The sequence below is a fragment of the Penaeus monodon genome, chromosome 5 (assembly GCF_015228065.2).
Source record: "Penaeus monodon isolate SGIC_2016 chromosome 5, NSTDA_Pmon_1, whole genome shotgun sequence".
NCBI classification, from domain to species: domain Eukaryota; kingdom Metazoa; phylum Arthropoda; class Malacostraca; order Decapoda; family Penaeidae; genus Penaeus; species Penaeus monodon.
The window spans coordinates 87771-112339 of record NC_051390.1 but is presented as its reverse complement, the minus strand read 5'-3'; the positions used below and the strand labels follow the sequence as shown (position 1 = coordinate 112339).

At 38.2% G+C, this 24569-nt stretch overlaps 1 protein-coding gene across 1 annotated transcript in view; it reads left to right on the top strand.

Moving 5' to 3' along the window:
- The window catches only part of LOC119572875 (mitochondrial transcription rescue factor 1-like), a 27217-nt gene that overhangs the window by 1618 nt on the left and 1030 nt on the right, over window positions 1-24569 (top strand). The window contains exons 2-3 of the mRNA XM_037919811.1: window positions 9300-9430; window positions 24194-24266. Coding sequence (XP_037775739.1) covers window positions 9300-9430; window positions 24194-24266 — 204 coding nt within the window. The remainder of the gene's footprint in view (window positions 1-9299; window positions 9431-24193; window positions 24267-24569) is intronic.

The following is a 24569-nucleotide window of genomic DNA, read 5'->3' as shown; positions in this document are numbered from 1 at the left end:
TATAACTAAACACCAAACACATAACCCTCATCAATGTCAGTTCCCTATAGTTGATTAATAAAAGCTGGTCCCTTAGCATTGGTCCTGGTATGAGCAACTAGTGAGACTCTTTCCTGAACTGACAACAAATAGCTAAGTAACTAAGTCTATGACTTACAAAAAGTTCTAGTCTATCCAGTCATAAAATATGCAAAATACCTAACTAAATCTAATATATGTGAGGAACAAGGAAGAACTTACCTGCTTACTCTTTTTCACCACTTTTTGACCATTTACACGAATCTTGCTGTTGTAAAAAGCAGACTCCACTTTGCTGAAAGAAAAAATAATAAGGTACACTAATTTGTCACAGAAATATGAGCAAAGTTAGAAAAAAGAGGGAAAACTTTTGTTTTATAGTTATGATAGCATCCTCCTCCTAAAAGATTTTGCAAATAAACCATGGGGATTGGCAAATACAGTAAATACAATAAGAAATATCCTACATGCCACCCTTCAGCATGGTATTAATTAGCATCAATAGCCAATAAAATCATTTTTGGTAAGCATCATGGTTAAAGATCATTTCCAATTTCTGAGAATGTAGGAAATGGCTTGGAAAAGGTTATAAACCCTTGAATCAGATCTCTAAATAACTGGTTTAACTTCAATAACAATGATAGTAAATGATGATGATGATGATGGTGATAATAACTGTGATGTAATAGTGAAGTCAAAAGTAATAATTATTATCATGATATTAGCACTAATTATCATTATGTTTCTTAAAGTGTCATTGTCAGTGACTGTAATTGTAACAACAATGCCTATAATAAGACAATAAAAATAAAGTTACAATAGAGAGAAAAAAAAAATATGATATGATATGAAAGTCACAATAATAACAATAAAACTAATACAATAAAAATGGGGATAATAATGTCAACGTTAATCATGATAAAAGAATAACAATAGCACAACAATGATACAGATTCAAATACAAATAATAATGATGATATTGATGTTGATGCTGATGCTGATGTTGATGCTGATGTTGATGCTGATGATGATAGTTGCAAAGGTACAGTCCTACAGAGTGGCATCCACCCATGACTTTATGATTTTCTGAGTAAGTTTTTTTCCAGTTGACAGACTAGTTCTTTTAATGAATATCTTTTCTTTACAACAACTACATGTTAAACTCATTTTCCTGTAATTTACATATTTCATGTACTGTTCTGACAGATTTCTACTGGCAGTCATACAATATGTGACAATAAAATTCAGGATAAAAAAGTCATCTGCCAGAAGATTGATGGTCATGTGTGGGGATTGTATAGTTTCTAGACAGATACATAATTTTATTTCTTATGTCACATGAATAATTTTTTGTATATTTGAATAAAAATGCATACAAAAAAATACTTAAAATTTACTCTGTTTTTAAATATAATAAAATAGAAGAAACAATAAAAGAAAAGATTAAAAAAAACAATCAGCATACTTTTTTTGGATAAAAATGCAGAAAACCCCTCTTTGCCATGGGGGAAAACCCCTGGGGACTACCCCTAGCATTTCATTTCCAGGTTCCAAAATTTGCAACACTTTGGGTTGTTTTTTACAAGTTTAGAGTTAATTTAAACTTTTTGGGATACACTTAGGATGCCGAAAATGCTCAATTCAGAATTAGTTTTCATTTTGACTTCACTTATTCTTTCCCCATGCCAGTGCTACTTTTTGATAATTCATATAAAAAAATAAAAAAAACCCTTTTTTATTAGCAGCAAAGGAAATAAAATAAAAAGTACTCAGGACACCCCCACGGATATAGCACTGACTCCCCCATCCTTGAACATTAACGTTCCTTGCTACTAAAAATTAAAGCCTGATATAATAATCTAGAAAGGGGTGACTGTATAAAAGTATGAAATGAAAAAATCAAAACCCTTTTTCCCAAAGGGGCATGGCATGTAGTACATGCCATCCCCCACGTGAGTTTACTTGTTTAATTTTTTTTTCACATAGAGGGCTACATTTGTACAAAGCCCAATGACCAGTTACGGTACTCCCTTTCTCGCCCTTCACCTTTTTCTTTGATTTACGAAAATATTTTATATCTTATTTTGCTGTTACAATGTTTATAACGTTTATTAATTTATTTTTACAAAAAAAATAACAAACATCTTCTTTCTTTTCTTTCTTTTTTGGATTTCTTGGTATAAAACCGGGGCATGTGGCCAAGGTTTTACCCCAAGGGATCCTATTTATTCTGTCAATCAAAAAGGTCAAAAAGGGTTTTGTCTCCCTTAAAAAAGGATTTTTTACTGATTATTTTTTTTTTTTTGATAATATATTAAACAGGGTAAAATTTTTATTTTTCTTTTGGGAAAATTTTTTTTTAATCTTTGTCTGTGGTTTATATTTCTTACAGACGTAGGAAGGGGTAAGGTGAGGATTGTTGCAGTTGTGACATTTTGGGGGGAAAAATTTTTTTTCAAAATAGGGAGTGGGGTGGTTAAATTTGAACTGTTGACCCTAAGGCGGGCCAACCCCACTCCCCCCTTTTCTCCCCTTTCCCTTGGGCTGGCCCCACATCATGTTTTGTTTATTTTTGTTTTTTTTTTGGGGTGGGTATGTGTTCCCGTTGTGACTCTTGGGGAAAACTTTTTTAAATTAGGGGGTGGGGGGGGTTTAAAAATCTTGAACTGTTGCCCCTAAGGCGGGCCAACACCCCTCCCCTTCTCTCCTTCCTGGGGGGCTGTGCCCCACAGTTCTATGTTTTGTTTTATTTTTTTTGTGATTTTGGAGGTTGGCCCACTCACTTTGCCACGGGAGATTTTTTGCTTTTATAAAGACACAAAACACCTGAGATCTGTACGGACTCTGCAAAGCCCAGATCATCATTTGACCCGCTAATTTGTCACCCCTGCTCGGCCATGGATCCCAAAGTGGCCGGTACCCATATTATTTGGATTGTTTGGGGGCACCAGTAGCTTATGAATGATTCCCCAAAAGTTTTTTTTGGTGGTTTCTAATGTTTTAAATGGCTTTAAGTAAATTTAAATGAATCAGAAAAAATTACTTTCTTCGTGGGTCGTGATAGTGCAAAATAAGGGGTTTTATCATGGCAAAAAGTTCAGAAGAAAGACGTGTTGTTTCGGCGTCTGAACTTTAGTTCACTTCAGTCACCATCCCTGCCCCACACCTCTTCTGTCTTGGAGCCGTGGGTATATATATAAAAAAAAGGGAGTTTTAAACGGGCCTTTTGCTGAGGAACCCAAAGTTTCCCATGGGGAAAAAAGGGGAGTTTCCCATGGCGTATATTTGAATGAACCAGGGTATTGTTTTGTAGAGAGATTATACCGACTTCTCGCGAGGTCGTGGAGTCTCGTGGAAAAGGCCCTAATGCCACTATGCCATTAGGGGGCGGGGGTCTCGACCACCTTTGCGGCATAGCTAAAAGCTAACGGGCCCGCGTCTGAGTCGGAGGGGAGGTACTCCTGACTCCCCTCAAGACGCTCGATCCCCCCCCAGTGCATTTAGGGCCCCAAAAACACACACGCAAACAGGCTTCTGACAGCTCCAAACCTTTCAAACTTGTTCTCGATGCCAAACCCAACACAATTGACCCATATTTACTTTAGACCAATCGGGTTTTTATTTTACCTTTACAAAGATGTCTATCACCCCCATTTGTTACCAAAAATCACTTTAAAAAATTAAGTGTTTTTTGACTTTATTCTTTAATGACCAAGTGGTCTTTCCAATTGATTTTTACTATAAAAAAATACCCAAGAAACTTGCAAAATTTTTTAATAGGTATTGGGGGTTGTCTGAGTTACCTGATGTTCGCTTTTCCTACTAAAAAGATTACCCCAATACTCTTTCGAAGGGAAAAATTTAAAAATCCACTGGGGGGCCCCATTATGAATCATACCTCCCAATTTGGATGCGATTTCTAGAATTCTGCTTTAAATTCTGGAATGCCACAATGCACTCATCACGTACTGGTTTTTAAGTTTCCGAGGAGGGCGGGTAATTCATTATCATACATAAAAATAATTTTGGTGAAAAGACACTTCCCTTTTGTGGGACCCCTTTTCCCGGCAAAAATGTCCAAAAAATCCCTTTTGGGGAAAATAATTTGACAGAAAAAGTTCGTCAGAAAAAAATTTTTAAATAAAAAAGGAAAGTTTCCACGTAACCCAAAAAGCATAAAGTTTTCTGATAGGCCATATCGCCAAATTTGAATAAAGAAAGGGCAAGTTTCCACTAATCCAAAAGCATAAATTTTTTCTGAGTGGGCCTATCGCCATGTCATGTCGTGGGCTTTTTTCTATATCTAAAAACACGAAATAAAAAAATTTTTTTTTTGGGCAAGGGCCTTTTGAATATGACTGTCCAGCTTTACTAGCTAAATCGGATTTTGGCGCCCCTTTGGGGGAAGCCGCACTGCTCGTAAACATAAATTACGGGAAATTAAAAATGCAATAGCCACTGTTAAAATTCTTTTCCATGACCTTGCATTAGCAACTTGTCAACGAAATTTGAGCGGTAGGAGATGGCAACCTGGGTTTACCCCCCCCCTTTTAAATATGGAAAGAGTAGCGAAGTGCCATGAGTTTGGAAAAGTGTGTTTTTCCAAATTCTTTTAAACCTCTAGCATTTAATCATTCACATGTTAAAGTGCTTCACTCTCATATCGATCTCATCGGGCCTGGGGATGTTCCCTACAGGCTTCTAGGGCTGGACAAGCTCTCCTTGTAAATCTTTAGAAATAAAAGTCTCCCCTGGGGCAAAGTAAATTGGTTGCAGCCAGCGGCTTCCTTGGTGTCAGGAAAGGGGGATGGTAATTTGCCGAGCTGCTTGGTAAGAGAACTGCCTGGCGAGTGCATTAGCAATTGTCTAGGGAATCGAATTAGTGCCCTCTTCAATGATGTTATTGTTTTGATGATGTTTTTTTCTTATTGATTTTATTAATAGTGGACAAACCTCTGATATTTTGGTGTTGCTGTTTTTTAGAGAAAAAGTCCGCCGGGGGTCTCTTTTTGCTTGTCTTATTATTCTCGACCCCCTAGCTCTTGTTTTTTTGAAATTTGCAAAAGTTCTCTTTAGTGATGTTTTTTTTTAAAAAGCCTGTAGGCCTTATTGCGTGGGCATAGCGCCCTTGGCAATCTGGTGTCCACCATGGAACTCTATGCTTAACCTATCTGTCGAAGTTTTAGGAAGGATAGAAGCTGCTTCTATAATCAAATTTCGAATAGTTTCTTTATCATCAATGGTTTCTCAAAAAATTTCGAGCTTGACGCTCCTTGTGAAGGCGACCCAGCTGCTCTTTTTTACTTAAACTTGGCGCTGAAGGCTTCTCACTGTGTCCATAAATTTTTTAATAAAAAAGGGAAAAAATGACGTTCCCAACGATCTCAAGGGTGTCCCCACAGGCACTTACTGCTATTGATGAAAGACCGTATAATAAAAAAGCTCAAATTACCGGGTTATTATCGCCACCCGGGTCGGACTCCATCATTCAAAGGGGACTAGATCAGACTCATTAAAAACTTAATACTTGCTCACCTCTACCTCCCCCGCAGGGAACCCATACGATAGGGCTTTAAAAATCATAAAATTATTTTATTTTTGTGCAACGTTCCTAAAGACAAAGATACTAGGCTATCACGCATCAGGGGGGAAAATAAAGTGCATATACCAATACGGCCTTAATTTTTTACTTTGCAGCGAAAACTCCAAAGTAGAATCAAAGTCACTTCTGTAAAAGGGAGGCTTTGGGTGGATGAAAATGGCGCTCCGCCTCCCCCCCTACCCCACTCCTTCGCAAATGGTAGTTCCTACGAAAGACCTCGTCAGAGACGAGGTGTTTTAAGTGCTTTTCGGGAGAACTAAAATATCGGGAGCATAGGACGGGCTAAAAAATTTAAGGTCATTTACTTTGATCTAAGACTTCGACATTTTTATTGTAAAATGGTCGACGCGAAGATTACTTTTTTAGGGGGTTTGGAAGGGCCTTTGTCCACATTTTTTTTTCTTCTTTTTTTGGGAGGGAGACGCCTCCTCCCCTCGCTTCCCGGGGACCCTTGGGGAGGGTTTGGAGCAGAACCCCCAGTCCTGCACCCCCGGGTGAGGGAGAGGACTGACGATTGCGACTGCTTTCTCTCAGGATCCGATCCGACCCAGACGAAGTCCTCACAGGAGTACCCGGGGGGGAAAGGTGCCCCCAAGCTGTGATTCAGTATCACCCCCTTATGGTTTAGACTGGGTTATGCAGTCATTTGTAACCAATTTGGTCAGGTGATATACTTTAATATTTAATTCTTTAACGGTCTTTTAAAGTTCAGCAATTTCTTTATCCTTAGCTGAAAAGCTTTGACTCGACATTACTTGACTAGGGGTGGTGTTAGTTACTGCTTCAGCATGGGAAATGGGGTTTGTGGTCAAACTTTCCACTTTCCTTTTAGCTTCAAATAACTAACTTCTGCTTTTCATATATCTAATGTCTGGGTTTCCTTTTTCAGGATGCTACACTCAGCAGACCTATGATGGGGACCTCCACAATTACACTTTTTGGAAATCTGGCTGTCAGTAATGGTGTAGGGGCTTCAGCACATTTACGGCATACAAATTTCTTGGCTTTTCAATACATTTAAAGGGTGTGTCCGAATTTTTGGCATCTATTACAAGCTTGGTTTTTGGATAAAAGGTCTTATTTGAAACTTTCATAACCGACTTTGACATTTTCTGGAAATTTTTTATTCAAAGAAAAGGGTAAAAAAAACAGTCCAGTTTTCTTTCCAATTCCCGTCCCTTCTGGTCATACAATGAACGTCCATACGTCTTGGTCCTTCTGCTCTCAAAATTTCACTTTCTTCCATCGTCCTAAAACCCCTGTAAAAGATTACTCCCTTACGGTATTTGGGCCATGGGAATAGTTACTTTAACTCGAAGATCATAAATTTGGTCAGTTTAAAGTAAACCCTTAACTGGGAGTTGTATGTATTTTAAAAAGGAGGCTTCCATCTCGAAATTTTTTACAAAATAAAAATCGCCGCCCTTCCCTAAAGCCCTTTTTGTGAAAAAGGGGGTTCACGTTCAAAAGCGATTGATTTCTTTCACGCTTTTTTACATTCGCGAACCTTGCTTTCCGGTGGGGTTTTTTAAAAAGTGTTTTTCTCGTTCTTCATTAGGGGGGTTCCGTTTTCGGGGTCGAATTAGTCAAAGAGTGGTCTGAGGCCCCTCCCCCTTTGAGGGGAGGGGGGTAGCCGGGGTATCACCCCATCCGGGCATCACCGGGTCCGACCCTTTGCTCAAAATCGTCCTCCTGAAGGGTTTGAAAACTCTTAATTTTTGGTATCAACCTAAAGCAATAGCTAAGAGAGATAATCATATTTGTCCTCTACCCCCGTGGAAACCCCTGTTGCTTTCCCCATACCACGAAGGACGATTTTATGTGAAGACACTTCCTTACCGCCAACTTGCCTAGTGCGAAGGACGGTAAGTCGGGCCCCCCCCCAGGCGAATCGGGAGCCCACAAGGGATTCCCGTAGGCCCGGGGAAGTCACATGATAGGGGAAAATTTTAGAATGGAGAAAAAGTGCGCCCAAAGGGACCCCCCAACTACGGGGCCTCCCTACCCAGGGGTCATGCCCGAAAGGCTACCCGGTGTAAAAAGGGAGCTGGGGGTCTGGGGTGGGGTGCTGATCGCCTACGTTTCTCGTTCACCTCAAAAAAAGACCCCTGAAGGTGCTGGCAAAGCAAAAAAAATGATCGTAATTTACAGGATTTTACTTTTTTTTAATTTATTTTAAAAAAAACTCAGGAACAACAATGTCTGAGACGAGAGGCCCCGGGCTCCGGGGTAGCTCCTGTGGCAAAAGACTTTTGTTTTTTTGTTATTGCGTTATGCCCAAAGGTGTTTGCTCGACAAAAGCAAAACCGAGTGAAACAACATCGTTTTAAGCACTATAAACAATTCGTTTTTCCTCCCAATAAAAGGAAAGGTGAAATCAGGTAAGGGCACAAGATATACAAATTGATCCTTTGTAGCTAAGCAAAGCACTAGCGACCCATCTAGTGCGAGACTTTCAAAAAAAATATAAAAAATGAGCCAGCATTTTCCCCTTTTTTTTATTAATTTTTTCCTGTCGGCTTGGGTTTTAACAAAAAAAAAATATAATAATAATAACAACTAAAATTTTTATACTTTGCTCTTAAATTTATTTTTTTTTTTAAAATTCTTTTAAACCGAGATTCACAGTTTGATGAACTGAAGTAAAACTGGGTTTTCATGCAAAAAATTATTCTATCAAGAGAAATCTAAAAAGTTTTTTTTACATCTGTTCCCAAAAAAAATTTTTAAACTATTACAGATTATAACTTTTTTGGCAACTTTTTATCACAACCCCTTATGCTAAATTTTTGTGCATATATGCATAAAAAGAATCTTTTTTAAACTAGACTGATAAAAAAAAAAGTCTTCATAAAAATCTTCAAAAAAGAGGTGAAAAAAACATGGTGTATATAAAAGCAAATAAGTTTTCAGAATAAAAAAATCTCTTTTGACACAAAAATACCTGTGAAAATCCTAGACAATCAATGAATATCAAAAAAGTCATACAATAGCTAAAACAACATGATCCACTTTCATCACAACAAAAATATGTGCATACTTGCGTGAAATGTTAAGCCCAGCCTTGAGGATGGCATCCAGTCTCAAGGATGAGACATTCACTCTCATATCACGGAAGTCTGCTGCTGATTCTAACTCTCCTTCCTCATCTGACTCTTCATCATCTGAAAACTAGTAAAATTATGCACCAATATTGACATCTAATCTCAAAACAAATGGAAAGAAGTGATACCACTGACAAAAAGATAAAATGTCTACTGCAGAACATACCCACAATACATGCAGGAGACCTGTGAGAAAATGTTTAGGTTCCACTAAACATTGCAAAAATAAGTGAGATCATTTCTTTCTAATATATATATATATATTTATATTAAAATATATAATAATATATTATATATATAAATATAAATATAATATATTATATATAAAATATATAATTATAAATAAAAATTATATAATATAATATTATATATATATAATTTTATAAAAAATATATATATAATTAAAAAAAATGATCTCCTTATTTTGCAATGTTGTGGGAACCCAAAAATTTTCTCACAGGTCTCCTGCAGTATTGTGGGTATTTTCGCTAGACATTTTATCTTTTTGTCAGTGGTATCACTTCTTTCCATTTGTTTTGAGATTAGATGTCAATATTGGTGCATAATTTTACTAGTTTTCAGATGATGAAGAGTCAGATGAGGAAGGAGAGTTAGAATCAGCAGCAGACTTCCGTGATATGAGAGTGAATGTCTCATCCTTGAGACTGGATGCCATCCTCAAGGCTGGGCTTAACATTTCACGCAAGTATGCACATATTTTTGTTGTGATGAAAGTGGATCATGTTGTTTTAGCTATTGTATGACTTTTTGATATTCATTGATTGTCTAGGATTTTTAAGGGATCGTGCAAAATGAGTTTTTGTATATCTGAAAACTTATTTGCTTTATATCACCATGTTTTTTTCACCCTTTATCAAATTTGATGAAGACTTTTATTTATCAGTCTAGTTTTAAAAAAGATTTCTTTATGCATTATCACAAAAATTTTCCCGCATAAACGTTGGATAAAAAGTTCAAAAAAGTTATAACTCTGTAATAGTTAAAACTTTTTTTGGGAAAAGCATGAAAAAATAAGCTTTGAGATTTCTCTTGATAGAATAATTTTTTTAGCATGAAAACCCAGTTTACTTTCGTATCATCAAAACTGTGACATCCTGGGGTTAAAAGAATTGTATAAAAAAATAAATTGAAAAAGCAAATTATAAATTTTATAGTGTTATTATTTTATTATTTTTTTTTTTGTTAACCCAAAAGCCCACAGGGAAAAATTTAAAAAAAATGGGAAAATTGTGCTCATTTTTTATATTTTTTTTGAAAAGTCTCTGCACATAAGGGTCTGCTGTGCTTTGCTTAGCTACAAAAGGGGTCAATTTAAAACCTTTTTCCCTTACCTATTTCACCCTTTTTTTGTATTTGGCAGGAAAAACGAATTGTTTCTAGTGCTATGAAAATTTGATGTTGTTTCACTGGTTTCAGCTTTTTTCGACAAACACCTTGGTCATAAAGCAGTAAAAAACAACAAAAGTCTTGGGCCCCCAAGGACTACCCCGGAGCCCGGGGCCCCTCGCTCCTTGCTTGTTGTTCCTGAGTTTTTCTAAAGTAAATTAAAATTAAAATAAAATCCGTAAATTTCAGATCATTTTTTGTGCTTTTCCAGCACCCTTTATGCCTTGTTTTTTGCAGGTGACACGAGACTACATAGGCTAGTCAGCACCCCCCCTCAGACCCCCAGCTTCTTCTACACCAGGGTAGCCCTTACGGGCATTGACCCCTGGGTAGGAGGCCCATAGCCCGGGGGGTCCCCTTTGGCGCACTTTTTCTCCATTCAAAATTTTCCTCTATCATGTGACTTCCCCCGGCCTCCGGAGTACCCTTGGGCTCCCCTATTCGTGGGGGTGGGGACCCCACTTACCGTCCTTTGCACTAGCAGTTCGGGGGTAAGGAAATGTCTTCCACAAACTCGATCCCTCTGTGGTCTGGAGAAAGCAAACCCGGCTTCACTGGGGGTAGAGGACGAAATACTGATTTTCTCTCTCTTTGCTATTGTGTTATTGATACCAAAAATTAAAAGTTTTCAATCCTTCAGGGGGACGTTTTGAGCAAAAAGGGCGGACCTGGTCCCCATGCCCAGGATGGGTGATACCCCCGGGTACCCCTTTTCCTCCTCAAGGAGGAGGGGGACTCATGACCCACTCCCCTTTTTAATTGCCCTGAACAACGGAACCCACACTAATGACAGAACGAGAAGACCCCCTTTTTAAAATCCCCACCGAATGCAAGGTTCGCGAATTAAAAGCGGGAAAAAAATCAAACGTTTTGAAAGGAAACCCCTTTTTCATCAAAAGGTCCTTGACGGTCAAGTGGGCGGCGATTTTGATTTTTTCAAAAAAATTTCGAGATGGAAGCCTCCTTGTTTAAAAAAAGTACAACTCCCAATTAAGGGTTTTTCTTAAGCTGGCCCAAATTATGATCTTCGAGTTTAAAATAAATATTCCTTTGGCCCCCAAAAACCTGTAAAAGGGATAAACTTTCCAGGTTTGAGGAGATGGAAGAAAAATGAAATTTGGAGCATGAAGGACCCAAAACGTAGTGGACGTTTTATTGTATGACCAAGAAGGGCGGGAATGTGCGAACGAAAAATGGGCCCCGTGTTTTTTTTTACCTTTGCTTTGAATAAAATTCCAAAAATGCAAAAGTGGGGGTTTTGAACTGTTCAAATAAAACCCTTTTATCCAAAACCAAGCATTTTAATAGATGCCAAAAAATTTGGACACACCCCATTAAGATGTATTGATAAAGCTCAATAATTTTTTATCCGAAATGTGCTGAAGCCCATACACCCTTACATGTACAGCCAATTTCCAATTGCTAATTGGGAGGGCCCCCCTCATCAGGATCTGCTGAGTGTAGCATCCCGAAAAAGGAACCGAGACATTTGCTATATGAGAAAAGCTGAAGTTGTTATTCTGAAGCTAAAAGGAAAGGGAAAGGGGGGGAAAAAAGGGGGTTAAAAAAAGGGAAAAGGGGGGGGGGGGGGGGGGGGGGGGGGGTTAAAGTTAAAAAAAGATATCCATGCCCAAAGGTTTTTCAAAACCACCCCAGTCCCAAAAAGGGGTCGAAAACAACAGCCCCTTGCGGGGTAGTGGGGGTTTCTGGCTAGGACGTAAGAAAATAAATTGTAGATCCCCTACCAAGGTTTCAAAGACCCGCTCCAAACCATCCCCAAATGAAGGGGGAAGGGGGGGTTCCCCCCAAAAAAAGTTGGACGGGACTTCCCCCCGGGAACTTTCCGTGAATTTCTGGCTGCGATCTAATCTAAAGAAAGACCAAAATTTTACTCTCCTCCCAAAGTTTCCCCGAAGACTTCCCCCCGTCTTAAAAATCCCGGGATCCCGGAAGCGAGGGAGGGGGAGCGGGGCCCCTTCCCAAAAAAAGAAGGGAAAACTTTTGGTTTTTGGACAAAGTAAAATAAAACGATCTGGCAATTTCATTTAGTCCACCCGATCAAAATATACCTAAAATATTTTGCCTTTGGCTCTCCCAAAAAAAATAAATTTTAAGGGAAACCACTTTTTTAAAAAGGGGGCCTGCGGGTGGTTTGGGGTTTAAAAGGCTAAAAGTCGAATTTTCGGAGGGGGGGTGAGCGGGTGGACATAAACCTTTAATTTTCTTTTTTGATTTACGGGTTTTCCAAAACAAAGGGGGGACAATTAAGGGGAACTATCTTCCCATTTTTTTATTTATGTACCAGTGAAGCCCTTAGGCCTGTTTCTAAAAAAGGGCGGGGCGCCCACAAACCCAAAAATTTTTTAGCTGAATTTTAATTAAAAAAATTAGTTTATGGGGTTCCCTTCTAAAATTGACAATAGGGTTAAGCTTTGAGTTCCTTGGGGCACCGATTTAAGGGGTATCCCACGGGTACGGAAAAAAAATACTAATGAAACTTTTGAAAATTTCAAAAAAGCCTCTTTAAAATTGGGGGGGGAACAAAAGAGACTCCTGGGGAGCGTTCAAAAAACCCCCTATTTTGTATATTTAAAAATGAAAAAAAACCCTTTAAAACTAAATTTAAGAAAATTTCGATTCCCTCACAGCTAAGCCCCGACGTTTTAAACAGTGGAAATTTAAACCCTTTCGGGCAAAGAAACCGCATGCCCCTCCTTTCCCAAAAACTTTTTTTAAAAAATAGCTTAAAAAATAGTTTCCAGGTGGCCAAGGGAAATCCCAGGGCCCCATGGAAACGAATTAAGGGAAAACCTTAACAATACTATTTAATTTTTAAATTTTGAATTTAAAAAAGCCCCAAAAACTAGGCCTTTGTAAATTATTTGAAAGGGGGGAAAAAAAAAAAGAGACTCCTCGCCTTGCTTACAATTTAAACAAGCAAAACAAAAATAGGGAGGTTTTTTTCCATATTTTAATAAACCCCCCCAAAAAAAAACTCTTCAATAAAGCCTCATTTAGGGCCCCCAAAAATTTTTTTATTTTATTTTTTGAATGAAAAAACCACCTCAGGGGTTCCTACCCAAAAAAAAGCTTTTGGTTACAAAAAGCCTTTCTTTACAAAAGGGGAAGGCCCCTACCGAAAAAAATTTTCTTTGAAAGGGGAAATGCTTTTTTATTAAAACACTAAAGAAATTTTTTTCAATTATTTGAAAAACCTTTTTTGGAAGCCAGAACCCCGGGGTCCCCAAAAAGGCCCCCAAAAATTTTTTGGGATGACAATGAACATCCCCCCAATCAAAAATGACCATGATTTTATTGGGTTAGAAAATGCAATTACAAATGAAAAGGCACCTTTTTCCAACTCCTGGATTTTTTCCAAATTGAAAGAGGGGGTAATCCCAAGGGAAACCCTTGGGAATCTCCCCCCCCTTTTAAAAATTCTGCAAGTTTTGGGGGTTTTTTTAATAAAAACTTGGAAAACCAATTGGGTTTTAAAAAAAAAAAGCAAAAGCATTTTTTTAAATTCATTTTAAAAAAATTTGGGGGGGATGCGCTTTGCAAGGGGAAAACCCCGATTTTGTTAAAGTAATATTTCAAGGAGGCCATTGAAAAAGTTTTTTGGGTTTCAAAATGTTTTTTGGGTTTTAGGGAAGGGCCCCACGACCTTTTATGGGCGATATCCCCCCCACTCAGACCCCCTTTGCTTTGGTTTTCCCGGGGGGAACCCCGGCCCCCTATCAAATGGCATTGGCCCTTTCCCAGAAAACTACATCGTGGAAACTTGGTTTTTTTCAAAATTTTTATTCTGCCCCGGGGAAATTTTTTCCTCAAATTGGTTCCGCCCCAAGGCCCTTTTTTAAAAATTTTTTTTCAAAACGGGGGTCCAAAAAGAAGGTTTGGGGGGGGGGCATTATTCTAATGGAATAAATTTAATGCCAATTTAAAAACCGTCTTTTTTGGAACTTTTCCATTTTAAAACCATTTATTTTGCATTGCACCCCCATAATAGAATTTTTTTTTCAAATTTCATTTAAAAGCCATTAAAAAATTAAAAAACCCCAAAAAAAAATTTTGGGGTTTCCTTCAAAAGTAATGGGAAAAAAACAAAAGAAAGGAACCCCTCGGTACCTGCAACCACCCAAAAAACCTAAATAATTCCTTGCAAGTTTCTGGTTTTTTGATAAAAAAAATAACTCCTTGGAAAAGGGGCCAAATCCATACAAAAAAAATTCAAAAAAGAAATTGGGGAAAGCCCCCGGAAAAAGGGGGGGTTGTTCCGCCCCCCTTTTAAGTTAAATTTAACCCCCCCATTAATTTAAAAAAGTTTTTCCCCCAAGTTAAAAGTTCCCAAAAAAAAAACAAAAAAAAAAACTGAATGGGGCAAGCCCCGGGGGGAGGAAGGGGAAATGGTTTGGCCCCCCTTAGGGTCAACATTCGATTCAACCCCATTATTTGGTTTTCCCCCAAAAATGCCAACGCCCAAACCACCCTTCCCCCATTCAAGCCCCTTGAAAAACCCCGACCGTTTAAAAAAATTTTTGTATAAATTTTCCCTGGAATAATACCCTGGTTCATAAAATAACCTTTTTGGGGGAACAAAATTTTTCCATATGTTAAGTTGGCCCCTTGGCTTAAACCTTCCCTCCCCTTTATACCGAAATCCCAAAAAAAAAAAGAAAAAAGTGTTGTTTATTTTTTATTGAAACATTAGAATTAATATAACGTTTCTTGTAAAAAGCAAAAAGATTAAAATTTTTGAACAAAAAAAGGGGACCCAGAAGGGTAGTTTTTTGACTTAGTCTTACCATTTTTTAAAAAAATAAAACCCAAAAATACTTTGGGTTACATCATGCCTTGGCAAAAAAATTTTAATCATTATTGTTTCGCCACCTCTTTTTACATTTTAACGGGACTGACAAATTTTTGTTCAAGGGTGGGGGGTCTGGCCCTTTTTTGGGTTGTCCGGGACCGATTTATTTTTTTTGTGTCTATAAAAGCATTTTTTTTATTTTTTTAAATGAATACAAAAAATACACTCAAAAAAAATAAACAAAATGAAAAATTTTGGGACAAGGCCCCCCCAAGGAAAAATTTTAATTTTCCTTGTGCCCAAAAGTTTGCAAGTTTTAACCAAATAAAACTATATAAAGGGGTTTCCCCCAAAAGGCAAAAACTGCATTTTTTCCAAAAAAAACATTTTCCAAAACATTTTTTAATTTCAACAGAGAAAAAGAATTTTGTTAGCAAACTTTTTTAAATTAAAGAAAAATTATTCATGTGACATAAGAAAAAAAAAAATATGTTCTGTTAGAAAAACTAAAAAACAATTTTCCCCAAAACCAAACCCCTAGAACCAAATCAAAAAAAACTTTTCTTTTGGGGGGCCAGGGCTGAAAAAAATCCTTTAATTTACGCAAGTTATGCACATATTTTTGTTGTGATGAAAGTGGATCATGTTGTTTTAGCTATTGTATGACTTTTTGATATTCATTGATTGTCTAGGATTTTCACAGGTATTCTGTGTCAAAATGAGATTTTTGTATATCTGAAAACTTATTTGCTTGTATATACACCATGTTTTTCTCACCTCTTTATGCAAGATTTGATGAAGACTTGTATTTATCAGTCTAGTTTAAATAAGATTGCTTTTACTGCATATATGCACAAAAATTCCAGCATAATGGCGTTGTGATAAAAAGTTGCCAAAAAAGTTATAACTCTGTAATAGTTAAAACTTTTTTGGCAACAGCATGTAAAAAATAAGCTTTGAGATTTCTCTTGATAGAATAATTTTTCAGCATGAAAACCCAGTTTACTTTCAGTATCATCAATACTGTGACATCTCTGTGTTAAATGAATTGTATAAAAAATATAAATTGAAGAGCAAAGTATATAAAATTTTATAGTTGTTATTATTATTATTATTTTTTTTTTGTTAACCCAATGCCGACAGGGAAAAATTAATAAAAAATGGGGAAAATGCTGTGCTCATTTTTTATATTTTTATGAAATGTCTCTGCACATAGATGGCTCTGCTAGTGCTTTGCTTAGCTACAAAGGAGTCAATTAGTATATCTTGTGCCCTTACCTGATTTCACCTTTCCTTGTATTGGCAGGAAAAACGAATTGTTTACTAGTGCTATGAATATCGATGTTGTTACACTCGTGTTTCAGCTTTTGTCGAGCAAACACCTTGGTCATAACGCAGTAACAACAAACACAAAGTCTTGTGCCACAAGAGCTACCCTGGAGCCCGGGGCCTCTCGTCTCACTTGACATTGTTGTTCCTGAGTTTTTCTAAAGTAAATTAAATTAAAGTAAAATCCTGTAAATTACAGATCATTTTTTGTGCTTTGCCAGCACCTTCAGTGCTCTTGTTTTTGCAGGTGACACGAGACTACAGTAGGCGTAGTCAGCACCCCACCTCAGACCCGCAGCTCTCTTCTACACCAGGGTAGCCCTTACGGGCATTGACCCCTGGGTAGGGAGGCCCAGTAGTCTGGGGCGTCCTTTGGGCGCACTTTTTCTCCATTCTAAAATTTTCCTCTATCATGTGACTTCCCTGGGCCTACCGGAGTACCCTTGTGGGCTCCCGTATTCGCCTGGGGGGTGGGCACCGACTTACCGTCCTTCGCACTAGGCAAGTTCGGCGGTAAGGAAGTGTCCTCCACATAACTCGATCCTCTCTGTGGTACTGGAGAACGCAACCAGGCTTCCACTGGGGGGTAGAGGACGAAATACTGATTTACTCTCTCTTAGCTATTGCTGTTAGGTTGATACCAAAAGTTAAGAGTTTTCAAATCCCTTCAGGAGACGATTTTGAGCAAAGGGGTCGGACCTGGTCCGATGCCCAGGATGGATGATACCCCGGCTACCCCTTCTCCTCCTCAAGGAGGAGGGGCGACTCATGACCACTCTTTGACTAATTCGACCCTGAACAACGGAACCCACACTAATGACAGAACGAGAAGACCACTTTTCAAAATCCCCACCGAGAATGCAAGGTTCGCGAATGTAAAATGCGTGAATGAAAATCAATCGCTTTTGAACGTGAACCCCTTTATCATCAAAAAGGTCCTTGACGGTCAAGTGGACGGCGATTTTGATTTTGTCAAAAAATTGCGAGATGGAAGCCTCCTTGTTAAAGTACAGTACAACTCCCAGATTAAGGATTTACTTAAGCTGACGCAAATTCATGATCTTCGAGTTAAAGTAACTATTCCTATTGGCCCAAATACCTGTAAGGGAGTAATCTTTCACAGGGATTTGAGGACGATGGAAGAAAGTGAAATTCTTGAGAGCATGAAGGACCAAGACGTAGTGGACGTTCATTGTATGACCAAGAAGGACGGGAATGTGCGAACGAAAACTGGACTGTGTTTTTTGACCTTTGCTTTGAATAAAATTCCAGAATATGTCAATGTCGGTTATGAACGTGTTCAAGTAAGACCTTATATCCAAAAGCCAATGCATTGTAATAGATGCCAAAAATTCGGACACACCTCATTAAGATGTATTGATAAAGACTCAAGTAAATTTGTATGCCGTAAATGTGCTGAAGCCCATGACACCATTACATGTACTAGCCAGATTTCCAAATGTGCTAATTGTGGAGGTCCCCATCAGTCAGGATCTGCTGAGTGTAGCATCCTGAAGAAGGAAACCGAGACATTAGCATATATGAGAAAGCATGAAGTTAGTTATTCTGAAGCTAAGAGGAAAGTGGAAAGTTTGACACACAAACCCGATACTTCCTATGCTGAAGCAGTAACTAACACCACCCCTAGTGCAAGTAATGTCGAGTCAACAGCTTGCAGCTAAGGATAAAGAAATTGCTGAACTTAAACAGACCGTTAAAGAATTAAATATTAAAGTATATCACCTGACCAAATTGGTTGATCAAATGACTGCATCAACCCAGTCTAAACATCATAAGGAGGATGATACTGAATCACAGTCTGGAGCGCACCTTCCCGTCCGGGCTACTCCTGTGAGGACTTCGTCTGGCTCGCGATCGGTATCTCGTGAGAGAAGCAGATCGCAATCTGTCAGTCATCTCCCTCACCAGGAGGTGCAGGACATGGAGGCTTCTGTCTCCAAACCATCCCGAGAGAGGTCCCCGGGAAGCGAGGGGAGGAGCGTTCTCCCTCCCAAAAAAAGAAAAAAAAAACTGGTGGACAAGGCACTTCCAAACCCCATAAAACGTAATCTTCGCGTCGACCATTATACAATGGAAACTGTCGAAGTCTTAGATCTAAAGTAAATGACCTTAAATTATTAGCCTCGTCCTATGCTCCCGATATTATAGTTCTCCAAGAAACGCACTTAAACACACCTCGTCTCTGACGAGGTCGTTTCGCTGAGGAACTACCATTTATGTCGGAAGGATCGTGAGGGTAGGGGTGGAGGCGGAGTCGCCATGTACATCCACCAAAGCCTCCCTTTTACAGAAGTGACTATTGATTCTACTTTGGAGTTTGTCGCATGCAAAGTAAAAATTAATGGCACGTATCTGGCTATATGTTCACTTTATTGTCCACCTGATGCAGTGATAGCCTATGATGAGCTCTTTGCTCTTCAGGAACGTCTGCCACAAAATAAAGTAATTTTAGCTGATTTAATGCTCATCATACGTTATGGGGTTCCCTGCGGGTGGATGGTAGAGGTGAGCAAGTAGTTAAGTTGCTTAATGAGTCTGATCTAGTCCTTCTGAATGATGGTAGTCCGACGCGGGTGGACGATAATACCGGTAATTTGAGCTTTATTGACTTATCACTGGTCTCTTCATCAATAGCAGCCAAGTGCCTGTGGCACACCATTGACGACTCGTTGGGAAGCGATCATCTTCCTATTTTGATTAAATATTCATGTGACACAGTGAGAACGCCTTCAGCGCCTAAGTTTAACGTAAAACGAGCAGACTGGGTCGCCTTCACAAGGAGCGTCAAGCTCGAACTTGTTTGAGAAACCATTGATGATAAAGTAAACAATATTCAGAATTCGATTATAGAAGCAGCATTGCTATCCATTCCTAAAACTTCGACAGATAGCGTTAAGCATAGAGTTCCATGGTGGACACCAGATTGCCACAGGGCGCTATGCCGACGCAATAAGGCCTACAGGCTTTTCAAAAATAACATCACTAATGAGAACTTTTGCAATTACAAACAAGCAAGAGCTAGGGCTCGTAGAATAATAAGACAAGCAAAAAGAGACTCCTGGCGGAGCTTTGTCTCTACAATAAACAGCAACACCAAAATATCAGAGGTTTGGTCCACTATTAATAAAATCAATAAGAAAAAAACATCTATCAAAATCAATAACATCATTGAAGAGGGCACTAATTTCGATTCACCTAGACACATTGCTAATGCACTCGCCAGGCAGTTCTCTTACACAAGCAGCTCGGCAAATTACCATCCCGCTTTCCTGACCACCAAGGAAGCCGCTGAGCTGCAACCAATTCACTTTGCCACAGGAGATGACTTTGATTACAATAAAGATCTTACAATGGATGAGCTTGTCCGAGCCCTAGAAGCCTGTAGAGGAACATCCCCAGGCCCCGATGAGATTCGATATGAGATGATGAAGCATCTTAATCATGATGACATGATTAAGTTGCTAGAAGTGTACAATGAAATTTGGAAAAGCCACACTTTTCCAAACTCATGGCACTTCGCCTACATCATTCCCATATTGAAAGGAGGGGGTAATCCCAGACTTGCCATCTCCTACCGCTCAATTGCGTTGACAAGTTGCTAATGCAAGGTCATGGAACGAATTGTTAACAGTAGGCTATTGCATTTTTTAAATTCCAGTAATTTACTAGTTGACGAGCAGTGCGGCTTCCGCAAGGGACGCCAAACTCTCGATCAGCTAGTAAAGCTGGACAGTCATATTCAAGAGGCCATTGCCAAAAAAGATTTTTTGATTTCAGTGTTTTTAGATATAGAAAAAGCCTACGACATGACATGGCGATATGGCCTACTCAGAAAACTTTATGCTTTTGGATTACGTGGAAACTTGCCTTGCTTTATTCAAAATTTGGCGATATGGCCTACTCAGAAAACTTTATGCTTTTGGATTACGTGGAAACTTGCCTTGTTTTATTCAAAATTTCATTTCTGACAGAACTTTTGCTGTCAAATTATTTTCCGACAAGGTCACTTTTTCGGACATTTTTGTCCAGGCAAACGGGGTCCCACAAGGAAGTGTCTTGTCACCAACATTATTTCTATGTATGATCAATGACATCTTACCAGCTCCTCCTCGGAATCTTAAATACTCACTGTACGCTGATGATTGTGCATTGTGGCATTCCAGCAATAATGCAGAATTCTCAGCAAATCGCATCCAATTGGCACTGGATATGATTCATAACTGGGGCCTCCAGTGGAGTTTTAAGTTTTCCATTCGAAAGAGTATTGGGGTAATCTTTTCACGTAGGAGAAAGCCGAACATCAGGCTAACTCTAGACAACCACCCAATACCTATTCAAAATTCTGCTAAGTTTCTTGGGCTATTTTTTGATAGTAAACTCAATTGGAAAGACCACATTGGTCAGTTAAAGAATAAATGTCAAAAAGCACTTAATTTATTAAAGTGCATTTCTGGTAACAAATGGGGAGCTGATAGACAGTCTTTGCTAATGGTATATAAAGCCCTGATTAGGTCTAAAGTAGATTATGGGTCAATTGTGTATGGTTCGGCATCGAGAACAAGTTTGAAAGGTTTGGATGCTGTGCAGAATGCCTGTTTGCGTGTGTGTTTTGGAGCCCTGAAGTGCACTCGGATCGAGCGTCTTGAGGTGGAGTCAGGAGTACCTCCCCTCCGACTCAGACGCGGCCAGTTAGCTTTGAGCTATGCCGCAAAGGTGGCTCGAGACCCGAGCCACCCTAATGGCAATAGTGGCATTAGGCCCTTTGCCACGAGACTCCACGACCTCGTCGAGAAAGTCGGTATAGATCTCTCTACAATCAATACCCTGGTTCATTCAAATATAGCGCCATGGGAAACTCCCAATTTTTCCATCATGGAAGCTTGGCTTCCATCAGCCAAGGCCATGTTAAACATCTCCCTTTTTTTCATATATATACCGACGGCTCCAAGACAGAAGAGTGTGTGGGTGCAGGTGTATGGTCGACTGAATGTGAACTAAAGTTCAGACTGCCGAATCATACATCGATCTTTCTTGCTGAACTTTTTGCCATTGATAAAGCCATTGATTTTGCACTATCGACGACCCACGATAGAATAGTAATTTTTTCTGATTCATTAAGTTCACTTAAAGCCATTAAATCATTAGAAACCACCAAAAATGAACTTTTGGGTAATATCATTCATAAGCTACATGGTGCCAACAAATCAATCAAGCTAATATGGGTACCAGGCCACTCTGGTATCCATGGCAACGAGCAGGCTGACAAATTAGCCGGGTCAACTGATGATCTGGACCTTAGCAGAGTCCGTACAGATCTCAGGTGTTTTGTGTCTCTTATAAAAGCAAAAATACATCTCCTGTGGCAAAGTGAGTGGACCAACCTCCAACTCACAAACAAAATAAAACAAAACATAGAACTGTGGGACACAGCCCACAGGAAGGAGAGAAGGGAGGAGGTGGTGTTGGCCCGCCTTAGGGTCAACAGTTCAAGATTAACCCACCTCACTCCCTATATTGAAAAAAGTTTTCCCCCAAGATGTCACAACTGCAACACATACCTCACCAAAAATAAAACAAAATAAAACAAAACATAGAACTGTGGGACACAGCCCACAGGAAGGAGAGAAGGGAGGAGATGGTGTTGGCCCGCCTTAGGGTCAACAGTTCAAGATTAACCCACCTCACTCCCTATATTGAAAAAAGTTTTCCCCCAAGATGTCACAACTGCAACACATACCTCACCCTTACCCATATCCTCACAGTCTGTAAGAAATATAACACACACAGACAAAGATTAAAAAATTATTTCCAAATGAAAAATATAAATTTTACCATGTTGAATATATTATCAAATGATGAAAAAATAATCAGTAAAGTAATCACTTTTTTAAGGGAGACAAAACTTTATGACCTTATATAGATTGACAGAATAAATAGGATCCATTGGCTTAATAACCTTGGCCACATGCCGCTGGTTGATAGCCAAGAAATCCAACAAAGAAAGAAAAGAAAGAAGATGTTGTTATTTTTATTGTAAACATTAGAATTAATATAACGTTATAAACATTAGTAACAGCAAAATAAGATATAAAATATTTTCGTAAATCAACGAAAAGGATGAACGGGCGAGACAGGCAGTACTCGTAACTGGCTCATTGGTGACTTAGTACAAATGTAGCCATCTATGTGTAAAAACAATTAAACAAGTAAACTCACTGTGGGCATGGCATGTACGTACATGCCATGCCCGTTGGCAAAGGGTTAATGATTATTTCATTATCATTACTTTGTATACAGCTCACCTCTTGTCTAGGCATTATTATATCAGGCTTAATTTTCTAGTAGCAAGGAACTGTTAATGTTCAAGGATGGGGTAGTCATGTGCTATCATCCAGTGGGCTGTCCTTGAGTACTTTGACTTTTATTATAGCTTTTGCTGTCATAATAGAAGCTAGTTTTCTTTATTTTTTTATATGAATTATCAACAGTAGCACTGGCATGGGTAATGAATATAGTGAAGTCAAAATGTAAACTAATTCATGAATTGAGCATTTACGGCATCCTAATCGTGTATCCCAAAATGTTAATATTAACTCATAAACTTGTAACACAAGCCCAAAGTGTTGCAAGTTTTGGAACCTGGAAATGAAATGCTAGGGCTAGCTCACACCAGGGTTTCCACCATGGCAAAAGAGGATTCTCTGCATTTTTATCCAAAGAATGTATTGCTGTATTGTTTCTTTAATCTTTTCTTTTATTGTTTCTCATCTATTTTATTATATTTCATTATCAGAGTAATTTCAAGTATTATTTTGTATAGCATTCTTTATTCAAATATACAAGAAATTATTCATGTGACATAAGAAATAAAATTATGTATCTGTCTAGAAACTATACAATCCCCACACATGACCATCAATCTTCTGGCAGATGACTTTTTTATCCTGAATTTTATTGTCACATATTGTATGACTGCCAGTAGAAATCTGTCAGAACAGTACATGAAATATGTAAATTACAGGAAAATGAGTTTAACATGTAGTTGTTTGTAAAGAAAAGATATTCATTAAAAGAACTAGTCTGTCAACTGGAAAAAAACTTACTCAGAAAATCATAAAGTCATGGGTGGATGCCACTCTGTAGGACTGTACCTTTGCAACTATCATCATCAGCATCAACATCAGCATCAACATCAGCATCAGCATCAACATCAATATCATCATTATTATTTGTATTTGAATCTGTATCATTGTTGTTGCTATTGTTATTCTTTTATCATGATTAACGTTGACATTATTATCCCCATTTTTATTTGTATTAGTTTTATTGTTATTATTGTTGACTTTCATATCATATCATATTTTTTTCTCTCTCTATTGTAACTTTATTTTTATTGTCTTATTATAGGCATTGTTGTTACAATTACAGTCACTGACAATGACACTTTAAGAAACATAATGATAATTAGTGCTAATATCATGATAATAATTATTACTTTTGACTTCACTATTACATCACAGTTATTATCACCATCATCATCATCATCATTTACTATCATTGTTATTGAAGTTAAACCAGTTATTTAGAGATCTGATTCAAGGGTTTATAACCTTTTCCAAGCCATTTCCTACATTCTCAGAAATTGGAAATGATCTTTAACCATGATGCTTACCAAAAATGATTTTATTGGCTATTGATGCTAATTAATACCATGCTGAAGGGTGGCATGTAGGGATATTTCTTATTGTATTTACTGTATTTGCCAATCCCCATGGTTTATTTGCAAAATCTTTTTAGGAGGAGGATGCTATCATAACTATAAAACAAAAGTTTTCCCTCTTTTTTCTAACTTTGCTCATATTTCTGTGACAAATTAGTGTACCTTATTATTTTTTCTTTCAGCAAAGTGGAGTCTGCTTTTTACAACAGCAAGATTCGTGTAAATGGTCAAAAAGTGGTGAAAAAGAGTAAGCAGGTAAGTTCTCCTTGTTCCTCACATATATTAGATTTAGTTAGGTATTTTGCATATTTTATGACTGGATAGACTAGAACTTTTTGTAAGTCATAGACTTAGTTACTTAGCTATTTGTTGTCAGTTCAGGAAAGAGTCTCACTAGTTGCTCATACCAGGACCAATGCTAAGGGACCAGCTTTTATTAATCAACTATAGGGAACTGACATTGATGAGGGTTATGTGTTTGTGTTTAGTTATATTTACTTATGAAAATTATACTCTAATATTTACATTATAGAAGTTTTCACTTCTAATCACAGATTA